The 14,145-nt window shown below is 28.8% G+C and overlaps 1 protein-coding gene across 4 annotated transcripts; it reads right to left on the reverse strand.

Moving 5' to 3' along the window:
* Nucleotides 1–851: 851 nt before the first annotated feature.
* LOC122533557 (glucose dehydrogenase [FAD, quinone]-like) lies at nucleotides 852–8,697 on the reverse strand. Of its 4 annotated transcripts, none has more exons than XM_043663389.1 (4): nucleotides 8,443–8,697; nucleotides 6,317–6,549; nucleotides 4,854–5,167; nucleotides 852–3,590 (listed from the first exon to the last, which is right to left on the reverse strand). In XM_043663389.1, the coding sequence occupies exons 2-4, from the start codon at nucleotides 6,452–6,454 to the stop codon at nucleotides 2,177–2,179; spliced, it is 1,866 nt and encodes a 621-aa protein (XP_043519324.1). In that variant the 5' UTR covers nucleotides 6,455–6,549; nucleotides 8,443–8,697; the 3' UTR covers nucleotides 852–2,176. The 4 variants fall into 4 exon arrangements, with proteins under 4 accessions (XP_043519324.1, XP_043519321.1, XP_043519322.1 ...); XM_043663386.1 differs by having other exon boundaries at nucleotides 8,381–8,697; XM_043663387.1 differs by having other exon boundaries at nucleotides 8,320–8,697.
* Nucleotides 8,698–14,145: the final 5,448 nt, after the last annotated feature.

Raw genomic sequence — 14,145 nt, forward strand, 5'->3', positions numbered from 1 at the left:
TATTATTTAATCTCTGGCAACTCTCCTCGGGGGAAAATTATTTTCGTTATAAATAAAGTTTAAAAAAAATCGTGTAATAATAATATAATAATAAATTAATAATTAATATAATAATATATATTAATATAGTACTGTAATTACTATAAAAATATAAAACATATATAATATACATAATATACGTAAATATATTATATGTATAATATATATAAATATATAATATATATAATATAGTATTATAGTACTATATTAATTTATCGATGGTTTTGTCATTTCATAGAATATTAATTACAACTCTATTGTATTGTATAATAATTTATATTAATATAGTACTATAATTACTATAAAAAGTATATAACATATATAATATATATAATATACATAAATATATATATATGTATGTATAATATATATAAATATATAATATGCATACTATAGTAATATATTAATATATTACTATAGTGCTATATTAATTTATCGATGGTTTTGGCATTTCATAGAAGATTAATTACAACTCTATTGTATAGTATAATAATTTATATTAATATAGTACTATAATTACTATAAAAAGTATATAACATATATAATATATATAACATACATAAATATATATATATGTGTATGTATAATATATATAAATATATAATATACATACTATGGTAATATATTAATATATTACTATAGTGTTATATTAATTTATCGATGGTTTTGGCATTTCATAGAAGATTAATTACAACTCTATTGTATTGTGTAATAATTTATATTAATATAGTACTATAATTACTATAAAAAGTATATAACATATATAATATATATAATATACATAAATATATATATATATATATATATATATATATGTGTATGTATAATATATATACTATAGTAATATTATCAATGGTTTTTGGCATTTTATAGAAGATTAATTACAACTGTATTGTATTGTATAGGAAATGGCACGTTTAAATTAATTCTTTCACAGTAGAAAAAAATCTCTTTACATATCGTTTATATTAATTACAGTGTGGTATCGAAAATTATGTCTAAACAGATACGAAACGGTTTTTCATAAAAGTGTAAGAAAACGATAAGTGAATTAGGTTGAATTTGTAAATTTGTTTGCTACATCTTGTGTATATTACAATGATATTTTTTATTGTCTAATATTTTATTATACTTCAACAGTAATAAATTCATCTTTATAAAATCGCAAATTAAGAATTTGTACTTTTTAAATTTACAATTCACAGTTCTACAAAGATAAATTCATTACCATTGTATTATTGTAATAAAGGTAGAACAATTAGAATGTTATAAATATTATAAAACAGATACAGTAGAGAAATTTATAAATTCAACTTTTCTGGAAAATTAAGCTTCGGAAAAAATTTCGCACTACGTCCTTTCATGGAAAAATTGTACTAAATGCTTTCGATTGCATTCTCCGTAAATTAAATAGAAATTCACCACGACAAACAATTTTGAGAAAGTTATGCAATCGTTATTATAACGTTAAGTCCATTTGGTTTGTCTGAGTGTAATCGTAACGCCTCGGTGTTAAGTGGCTTTTCAGTTTTCGCATCTCGCTGATAATGAAACCAGAAAGTCTTCTCGTAAAGTACGTTCGAATGTTGAAAATGTTTATCCTTAGATGCACGTCTTTGTAAATTTAATTTAGTGTTAAAATTGAAATAAATTTAACGTTAAATCTATTTCCATGAAGAGTTAAGAATTCATCCTCCATTTTGAAAATTTTCCTTTACACTTTGTTACTTCGTTATTGAATCTCGTCGATATGCCATAACAAAAGTAGCAGATGATTCGTTTTTTAACAATTATCAGCTGCCTGATTTCACATTTCTACTAAATATGTGGAATTGCTAACCACTAACAAAAATTACTCTTTTGTACGAATTTTTAAATAAATTTAAAGCTTTCGGCCGAGACTAATCCACCAAGGAAACTAACGTAACCGTTTTATCTACAATTTTTCCCAATTACTTATCAATTTCCTCAAAATTTAGTGGGAAGTCGACGTATCTATAAAATTTCAATGAAAATCAACAATCGCTCGGTCCTTAAGTTGGATCAATCGTGCACAAGATTTCGACAACAATTGGGACGAACAGACACTTTACCTCGCGCGAAGTCCGTTCTAACCCATCACTACGACTATCACCTATCACCTCCCCACGAATCGTTTCCTCTTGTACATCCAATCCTCCTTGATCATGTCGCTCGCCTTCTCGCCGATCATGATGGTCGGTGCATTGGGATTCCCGCTGATGATCACCGGCATGATCGATGCGTCCGCCACTCTCAACCCTTTCACCCCGTAAACCCTCAATCTAGGATCAACCACAGCCGTGGGATCGCTTCTTGGCCCCATCTTGCACGTGCCGGTCGGATGGTAGATCGTGAACGTGAAATGCCTGATGGCGCACTCCCAGTAGTCGTACGTGTCGAACAAGTACCTCTGGCAGCCAGGCATGCGAATGGTGTGCGGCCTGGAGCCGAACCTTTGGAACGCCGTGGTGTTGGACAGCCTTAACGCGATCCTCACCCCATCGATCAGAACGTCCATGTCCTCCCTGTGCGTGAAGTAGTTGGGATTGATATCCGGCTGCACCAGCGGGTTCTTGCTCTTCAAACGCACCCACCCGGAGCTCCGGGGCCTGAGCAACAGGGGTAGAATGGACCAGGTCTCGGCGTGGTTCAGCGGCTTGTACACGGTGTTGTAGACACTGTCCCTCAGGCCGAGGATCTTCTTGATCTGGTCGCCGCCGTCGGAGTTGATCGAGCTCGGTGCAAAGTGGAACTGCATGTCCGGGTAATCGTCAGACGGATCGGCGTATCTCGTGTTGACGAACGCCAGCCCCTCGACGCCGGGATTCGTCATCGGCCCTTTCTCCCTCAGCACGTACTCCATCATCACGGAGAACGTCTCGAAACGATCCTTCTTCAGGCTGACGGGCTCGTTCACCACGAACGTCAACCCACCGAGGCCCACGTGGTCCTGCAAGTTGTCGCCGACTCTCAGATCAGACAGCGTCGGTATACCGAGGTCTGCCAGGTGCTCCCCCGGTCCGATCCCGGATAACATTAAAAGCTGCGCGGAGTTGATCGTGCCGGCTGACAGAACGACCTCTCGTCTGACTCTTATCGCTTGCTGGCGGCCGTCGCGCAGCACCTCGACACCGGTGGCTCTTTTGTCTCCGTTGAACAGTATCCTCAGCGCTTGCGTGTTCATCGCTATGTGCAGGTTGCCTCTGGCCTTCACCGGCCTGAGGAACGCCTTGGCGGTGGAGCAACGGCTGCCACGGCGGATCGTCGACTGGGTGAGCATGAAACCGGTCTGATTCGCACCGTTTATGTCACGGTTCTCGTAGCCGAGTTCCTGGCCCGCCTGCAGGAACGCTATCGACAACGGGCTCCTCCATGGTGATTCCTGAACGGTCAGGTAACCGCCGGTCGAGTGGTACGGCGTCCTCGCCAGATAGGGGTTCCGGTTGTCCTCGGATTTCAGGAAGTAGGGGAGGACCTCGTTGTAGCTCCAGCCGACGTTGCCCAGCCTCGCCCAGTTGTCGTAATCGCGGCTGAAATTGTGGATATTCAGTTATTTACTACATTGTTAATACTGATGTACCGGGTGGCTCCACCACATATTGCCATCTAGATTTACGTCATTATTATCACGTGTAGCGGAAAATGATTCAGATGAAGTTGAATGGTTTCGAGAGGGGCACATTTTTTGATGATGCTAGTTTTCTTGTAGGTGTAGAGGACGTGTAGAGGACATACAAAGGTCATTAACGTTTTTTTTTTTTTTTTTTTTTTTTTTTTTTAAATGGAATCATATTTTTTTTATTGCGTCAGTAGATTAATTGCTATTCACCATTCTATGAAAATTAGATAGAATTTTATTTATTACTTATTATTCTCTTTCTGCATTATTTATTTCACAATATTTTCCAATATATTGTGATGTTATTGTGATTATACTTGGAATTCTCTATTTTATATATATATATATATCTTTTCATAAAATAGTAAAATAAGTAATTTTATTTAATTAAGAAATACCCTGTATATTAACGATAATAAACTCTCTCTCTCTCTCTCTCTCTATATATATATATATATATATATTTTTTTTTTTTAACGATAATAAACTCTCTCTATATATATAATAACGATAATAAACTATATATATAGAGTTTAATATCGTTAATATATGGGGTATTTCTTAATTAAATAAAGTCACTTAAATAATCCGCTTATTTTACTGTTTTAGGAAAAGATTTCTCAGGACGAATCATTTATTATCATCAGTATTAGTATATAATTAAATAGGAATCTGTGTTTCTGTATCCATCAATCGTTTTTTCTTTTTTTTTTCATTATAATAATATTATAATATGTACGTAATAATTCCACATATAATAATTCATTATATTACAGATCATAGTATTAAAACAATAATTATTATATATTATTATATTGTATTGTATTATATAATTATATATTACTATACATAATTATATAATTGTATATAACAATAATATTTTATCATTGATTTCAATTATAATTGAATAATATTAATTTTGTAATATAATATAATAATTATAATTTACTCTTCTATAATCTTCATATTTCAATTGAAAGTTTTGAAAGATATCTAGATTTTAATATTTAGATTTTCAATTCTAATTGAAAATTTTGAAAGACATAACATTAATCTTGTGAAACTTTTGACTTCTGAAAAAGACTTAGAAAAAAAAAAAAAAAAGAAAGAAAAAGAAAAAGTACGAAAGACAGATTTATGAAATTTTATTTTCGATGAATCGACGCTGAATTACCGATTACCCCGGACATAAACCATGGCGTTCAACACGCTGCTGCCACCAAGAACCTTCCCACGCGGCCAGTTACACCTATCGCCAATCATGGCGAGACAGTAAGCTGACACTGTCGGTGGCGACGTTTGATATTTCCAGTCCATGTCCGAAAGCTGGGTGTAACCAGCCAGCACAGGAACGTCTGAGATTTCGTTCTCATTGCCGCCCGCTTCTACTAGCAACACGGTCCAATTGGACACTTCCGATAATCGCGATGCTACCACTGCGCCCGCGCTGCCTCCGCCGATCACTATGAAATCGTACACTCGTAGTAGCTGGAACAAACAAGAAGGAACGTTGATTTGTGGAAACATGATATTTGTAATTTGAAACTATGTTGACGCGTGCTGTGTTGAAATGGAAGATTGGAGAAAGTCTGTGGCTGGGAACTGTTATTCCGACGGTCGGTAATGACGGTTGTGAATTTTTTGATTAATCGATACAGTTGATTTGAAGGAAGCAGTTTTAGATTTAATATGAAGTTTGTATAGGGGAAAAGAGACGAGGACACGAAATAAAATTGGCTAAGGAAATTAATATTTTTGACAAAAATTTTATTCCGTTATAATTAGAGCGCGCAAATTCTTGTGCAAATTGATTAAAAACGAGGATCTTCGATGGAACGATTATAGGAAGGAATATAATTTGGATGTGTTTTGTCATATCACACGCATTTTGTACAATTTCGCGTTTTAAAATAATCATTATATAATTTGAAATAATCATTATTCAATAACCATTATCAAATTATAATTATTAAATAATTATATAATATATATTATTATTATTAAATAATTATATATGTATATTATTATTATTAAATAATTATATAATGTATATTATATATCATTATTATTAAATAATTATATAATATATTATATATTATTATATAATTATATATTGTTATTAATTACGCTAATATTTCAAATTAAAATCTAAAGCTGAATATTTGATGTTGCACATTCAAAATTAAAGAATGAAAGCTTATTACCACTCTGTTTGGATTTTTCAAATCAGAATCTACAGTTGTAAAAGATTAACGTTATTATCTTGAAAGTTAGATATCTTGAAAGTTAAAAATTCAAAAGAACTGAAATTGAACATTTAAAATTAAAAAAAAAAACGTGAACGTTATTCCAATTGGATATTTAAAATTGAAATCGAGAATTTTAGAAGATCGTTAACAACGTCAATTCCACTCGGAACATTTAAAATGAAAAATCCAAAATTAAAATCCGAGAGCCGATATTTAGTTTCGAACTTTCTATATCGTTTACAAAAATGTGTTCAGATGTTGACAATTTCGAAGAGAAAAGAAAAAAAAAAATTATCAGTGAAATAGCGTCTTGTACAAATTAAATTTCCACTGCACATTAAGCTCGAATGAAATTGGCTATTATTATAAATTGAAGCACGAGGCAAACCTGGCGTGCATCGTTCGGATGAGATTCTGGATCCGCTTGGTTGTACCGGAACACGGTCAAGCCAATGGCTAACAGGGGAATCAGGCTGAATCCGAGGATCGAAGTAGTACTGAACAACGTGGTCAGCCCTATTGCCATTTCCACTTAATTCCACCGCGTGAGAACCACGTGCAACTGGCTGCCATTCGACGAGACTAGCGTGCCACACGAAACTTTCACAAACGCCTGATTACCTAAAATTTAAGCTTGCCTTAAAATTCACTGAAATTGCCGATCGTAACTGCTTGGCATTTGAGTTAAATTCTTATTATTTGTTGGTTTTATTAAGTAGAATCTTCACTGGACCAGTGTCAACATTCAAATGGTGCATTATTATATATTATAAATATTTTTTTTTCGCTATTTAATATCGCATCGATAACATTATAAAAAAATGAATAAAATATATAATAAATAAAAATTAAAAATAAATAAATGTATAATAAGTAAAAGTTAAAAATAAATAAATGTATAAGTAAAAATTAAAAATAAATAAATAGAAAATAAATAAAAATTAAAAATAAATAAATGTATAGTAAGTAAAAATTAAAAATAAATAAATATATGTATAATAAATAAAAATTGAAAATAAATAAATATATAATAAATAAAAATTGACATTAAATAAATATATAATAAATAAAAATTGAAAATAAATAAATATATAATAAATAAAAATTAAAAATATTTAAATATGTAATATATAATACAATAAAATTATTATATATTACATTATAAAATCTATAGTGTAATAATGATATTATGAAATATTCGCAACTAAATATTTTAAATTTTAATCCGCGAAATTATTTATCACTAGGTATTTATAGTTTTTATAGTTTTTGTTATTACACTTATTCCTTTAATATTAGGATTAAACTGAAATGTCATTAGAAAGTCAATATAAATATTTATTCGAGTAATAAGCTGATTTATTAAATCTTATTTTATTGAATTCACTAAAGAATTCAGGAAGCAATTCTGCGTTGATATTCACAAAGAGTTCATTTAATTAGTAGATGTGATTACTATAGTCGGATTAGTTTCGCACAAATAAATTTCACGAAGTTTTCTCTCTTCGTTAGCAAGCTATTTTTCTTATGAATTAATAATTAACGATACTTGTTTTGTTAATTTGATTAAAATAACAGAACGCGAATTATTATTAGTTTAAAATAACAAACGATTTATTGTATAACATTTGCACTATGTGATTATTTTAATTGACAGAATTATCAATTATTATTAAAATATGATAATATGCAATTGCTATCTTTGATGGCTAAGATCATTATTATACTAAATTTATTTATTATTCACTGTGTTTCCTTATTAATTTATTATTTTTGATTAATTTATTTGTCAATTATTAAATGTCATACATAATCTAGAATATTTCTCATAATATAAAATATATTTACAATACAATAAATATACTAATTTCTTGTTCTAAATAATAACGCAAAACACTTGATTACTATTATTCACAAAAAAATGAATATGTGATACTAAATAGTAATATTATTGAATAAAAGGAATAACAATATTTCCTCACTTTTAAATAACAATGTTAATCAACAATATTATTAAATTATGTTTACTAAATTATGTTTAATAAATTATTTTATGTAAATAACAATTTATGCTTAATGAGTTATGTTAAATAATAATTTATATTTAATAAATTACGTTAAATCATAATTTACGTTTAATAAATTACGTTAAGTCATAATTTATGTTTAACAAATGATGTTAAATAATAATTTATGTTTAATAAATTATGTTGAATAATATTGTTATTATCAACAGGGTATTATTAATATTTTAACGTTTCTTTAAAATAATTAAAAAAAAATACGAACGTTAACATTAGAAACGCAGTTGACGAACACTATCTTCACTTTGCTATCAAATTTAAGCCCCACATTTTCACCACAGAGTGATTAGAAACAACAGTTACTCACTGCAAACAACAATTTCTCAGTTAAACGATCGCGAGCCATCGATCTTCAAACGGATACGTACGATAATCTATTTCTTTTTTGGAAGACGCAGGCAGCCACTTCTTCTCTCTCCGTTCTATTCACAGCACTCTCTCATGGTGCACCGCGAGCTTTTTCCAGCGAGCTTGCGAAACGCGATTCGAAGAATACGCTCGGCGATTCGCGTGCACGACGAACGCGCGCCGGCAAATGGCAGCGAGGAAACGCTGCGAGCAAAGAGTAGCTCTCGGTGAACACCGAGTGCCGAGAGTGAAAACCAGCCGAGAGAGGTTCCTCCTCTCAATGCCAGCCTCGAAAATCACGTCCTGACCGCGGTACCGTTCGTTGTCCGGCCTGCAACAACTCCCGCTCAATTGTCACTTAGGACACTTTTATTTTTAATATTATGTTTCATAATGATATGCGACACGATATGTCACTTTTGCGGCAAGTGTACTTGACTTTGGTTTGGATTAACATATATATATATATATATATAATATCATATTAAAATATAGTAAGGCACAATTATCATGACTATATCATATATATATAATTCTTTTATTCAATAATATTACTATTTAGTATTATGTATTCGTTTTTTTGTGAATAATAGTTAGTAATGTCATCAAATGTTTTGTATTATTATTTAGAACAAGAAATTAGTATATTTATTGTATAGTAAATATATTTTATATTAGGAAAAATATTCTACAGTGTTCTTCAAAGTTAGATTATGTATGACATTTAATATACAAATACACTTGCCGCAAAATATATATATATATATATGATATGAATAGTTAAATGAAAATGTCTGTTGACCGTATAAATCATTATAATTTGAATGATAATTGACAAGAATATTCGTATCTTTTAAGATGTTACTTGTAAAAAAAAGAAACGAAAGTGTGAGATTAGTTACAATAATAAAAATTCGTTAAAATAATAAAAATTGCACGGTTATTTATAAAATTTCTGTAAATGGTTTGTAATAGATGATGCATATCTTTCATGCGCAGCCTATCATTTCAAATGTCCCCCCAAGAAAGTGTTAACAGAGTCTTTATTGTATAAAGTATGTTTTATGTTTGTTTGTATTTAATTTAATTTTATTGCATGTAATATAATAATACAACGTATGATACAGTTATTAAGATTAATATATTAAGAGAGTTTTATTGTATAAAGTTTTTTTTATATTTATTGCGTTTAATTATACTGTATGTATTGTATTTATTGTAATTACGACTTATGTAAAATGTAAAATATGTGTATACATATGTATTGTAATATTATATAATTATGTACATTGTATATAATGTGTATGTATGTTATGTATATGATGTATATTTTATATTTGACTGTTACATGTATAATACACACAATATATAATAACACATTGTATACATATATGTATACATTGTGGTATTGAAATTGTTATAATACATTGTTATATTTTATTATACATATTACGTAATTGTATAATTATAAGATATGACAATACAATATAGTATACAGTTATATACGTATAATATTGTAAGATATGACAATATTATATTATACAGTTATATACGTATAATATTGTAACATTATTTTGTAATTATTATAATGTTATACATATTATGTAATTATATATTTTATAATTAAAGTACACTATAGTATTGTATTATATTATAATATATAATTATATTATATTATAATATATAATATATAATTATGCAATTATATAATATTATATTATTATATTATAATTTAATTAATGTATCATTACAATTATATATATAATTAATATAATTATATTATAATATAATTAACGTATCATTGTATTATATTATAGTATTATACTGTATGGTACAGTACTCTATTATATTATACAATTATATTATTGTATTATACTTTAGTATAGTATAATATACTGTAGTGCACTATAGTATAATACACTATAATACACTATAGTATAATTATAACATAGACATGTAATTATATTATATTATATTATTATTATACTTTAGTATAGTATAATATACTGTAGTGTATTATACTTTAGTATAGTATAATATACTGTAGTGTATTATACTTTAGTATAGTATAATATACTGTAGTGCACTATAGTATAATACACTATAATACACTATAGTATAATTATAACATATACATGTAATTATATTATTATATTATACTCTAGTATAGTATAATATACTGTAGTGCATTACAGTATAATACACTATAGTACACTATAGTCTAATTATAACATATACATGTACGTATAATAATATAATATTGTTATATTATATTTTAATTATCACAGCACACTGCATGAAATATTATATTACAACATTTCATGTATACACGTATATTGTACTCGATCCGCAACATACTATATCCTACGAAATTCATGAAATCATACACCAGCGTGTCCCCCCTTCACCTTTCTTTCCACCCCATAAAGAGAATCGAATTCCAACGAACGAAAGAGCATTGTCCACGATGATTGAATGAAAAGTCTCGGTAAGCGCGTCACGTCGCGGCTCTTTTCTCTTTGCTTTCGTGACAAGGGGGATCGCGCGTCGAGGCACGTATACTTTCTCTCGTCTTCTACGGTCTGGGTGTTATTCAGGACCCGGACAACTCGTTGCAACGAATTCGGCTTCGCGCGTCCGTGAATCCTGCCCCCTCGCCTCGCTCCGTTTTCCCAGTTAACCTTGGCCTTCGGGTCGAAAATCGCGGTGAAAGAGACGCTCTTCCAACTCCTACTCCCGGAGGTGGCCTCGTTCGCCACATCCGCGTTATTCCACTTTTTTCCTGATTGTCGTTAGATCGTCGTCGCTGCTCCACCAACACTGAAATCAATTTCTTCCTCCATCAAACAGTAACTGCCGTCGACGTTCGATAATTCAAATATTTGAACTGTTGTGACTTATTGTATTATACTTTAGTATAGTATAACATACTGTAGTGCACTATAGTATAATACACTATAGTACACTATAGTATAATTATAACATATACATGTAATTATATTACTGTATTATACTTTAGTGTAGTATAATATACTGTAGTGCACTACAGTATGTTATACTATAGTATAGTACACTATAGTATAATTATAACATATACATGTTTTTATATTATTGTATTTAAATTATATTATTGTATTTAAAAAAGAAAAAAAAAGAAAATGAAAAAAGAATCGTGGAACGATGAACTGAGCTCGTTTGAGGAAGCTCGAGGGGCTTTCTCTGCTTTCAGGATGCGTCGTTCGGTTTATTCTGAAATGTTTTCACATCACGCAGCTGATGGAAAAAGTGAAGGCACTTTTCTTCTCGGGAATGTTGTGAATTGGCATGAACTGGGGTGTGAAAACGTTGGAAAGATTTTTTTCGTAACAGACTTTCAAGTCTTTTGCGACGATCCCTCAGGATTTGCTGCACGACTTTTTTTTTTTTTTGGAAATTTATTTTGGAACTTTGAGAAATGAATGTATCAGAAAATTCTCGACTTCTTGTGAATTGTCATTTTTCTTTTTCCAAGTCCAATATTTAAATTAATATTTCTGTTGATACAATTCTTACGTGAACAATAGCTATAATTAATTTTAATAACTGTAATTGATATATACATATATACTCTTAAAAATAGTATTCCAAATAAATTCTTTAGAAATATATTCTTGGAAATAACATTCCAAATAAATTAATAATTATTAAATGAATATAAATTCTATTAAATGTAATATGTAATTTGAATTTGTATTTTGAGTACATGTTACATTCGTAAAATTCCATAATTTTCCAATTTTAATATGATTGAAGATGAAATTGTTGAACTTAATTCAATCTAAGATATCTGTTCTCTAGATATAGAGGAAAATATGCATGATTGAAAACACGTGATGATACGAAGCTTTAATATTTGAACATACGTATATTAATATTATTTCCTATTATCATTAATTATAACATATATAATATACTCTGTCTAATATAATTAATATATACATATTTAATATAGTCTGTCTCAGTCATCTTCTTAAATAGCGCAATCCTAAATACATATAATGATATTATTTATAAAAAATACACATAATGTTATTATTTATAAATATATTCATATTAAAGAATTATATGTTACATTAAATATAAATTATAAGTTATAATATATCTTAATTATAAATTATAGATTATATTGTTATAAGATTATATATTATATATCATATATATATCATATATTATATTATATATATATATATATATATATATAATACATTAAATGTATATTATACATATAAATATATTCATATTAAAGAATTATATGTTACATTATAAATTATAGATTATATTGTTATAAGATTATATATATCATATATTATATTATATATATTATATATATTTATATTATATACTATATATATAATATAGTATATATTATATTATATTCTTATAATATAAATATTTTATAATAAATTATAAAATATTATAAAATGTTATATTATATTCTTGTAAGATTATAAATATTTCATATTATTACAAAGTATTTTACCTTATTCTATACCGTATTTTGCATTTTGTACTTTTGCATATTTATATTTTACAGTATTACAAAGTCACAAATTTACATCGTTATAACGTTATAAAATTGTATCATTAATTACCTTTGTCGTCATTATTATATAAACGTTACGTTACATAACTATTATATAAACATATTATCACGTTACATTATTCATTATATTATCGTGAAATATTGAACTGCGTTATTGTAAAATTAGAAATTCTACATACGCGTTTCTTCGTCGTTTCATCCAAAACTTTCGAACCAAATTTTTTCCACCCGGAAGGAATTTTTTGTTTGCAAAACAATCGATAGAAGCAACGTTCGTCCAAGTGCTTCCTTTCAAAAAAAAGACCATGTCGTAACGACAGACTTTGGTTTTTTATCGCGAGAACATCGACCGTGTCTCTGTTATATAACGAGCATTGAAATCGTTTCTTATCTCGATCTCATCTCTCTGCCTCTTACTTTTCATCAAATTAAGAGACTATAAATTCACGTTATTAAAAAATATTCGTAGTACAGCACGAAATGAAGCGTGACGAACTTAGGGTTTACGTTCACGTTCTCAACTTTCGTATATATATATTTTTAACGTGTCGCAATCTTTTCGATTTCATCAGACTTTATTAATTAGAACGGTGAAACTACGATTTCTCGTCGATTATAGTAGTGTGAAACCTAAAATTTCTTGCCCATATGTATTAATCAATGCGTAATTACGTCGTTTCGTTTCGTTCGCTGTATCGTTGTTTCGAGAACTCTTTTTTAATAAACTATATTAATATTACTGTTGTAATAAACTACTTTTAATAAACTATATTAATATTATTATTATATTATTATATATATTATTGTATAATTATATTATTATATATATTATTATATTATTGTATATATTATTGTATAATTATATTATTATATATATTATTGTATAACTATATTATTATAATATTATAATATATATTCTTTAACATCTTTTACTATCTTTCATCCTTTTTCCTCTGTGTGCTCTCTAAATTTGTGGAAAGTTGTTAAAAAGAGATTTCTACATTTTTGGAAAATATTTTGCATGTGCTCCCTAAATTTCTAATGAGAGTTCAATTTCTTGCTCTTTGAAAATTGTCGTGTCTACAAAGTTAGTAGAATTGTAGAAATTATATGCTCGAGTTCTTTCTTTAGTAAGATATCCTTTTTTAATACGCTCTCTCTAAATTTGTAGAAAGTTTTAAAAAAATTTATCCCACGTGAATT

This window comes from Frieseomelitta varia, unplaced genomic scaffold (assembly GCF_011392965.1).
Source record: "Frieseomelitta varia isolate USP_RPSP 00005682 unplaced genomic scaffold, Fvar_1.2 scaffold_539, whole genome shotgun sequence".
Classification (NCBI taxonomy): Eukaryota; Metazoa; Arthropoda; class Insecta; order Hymenoptera; family Apidae; genus Frieseomelitta; species Frieseomelitta varia.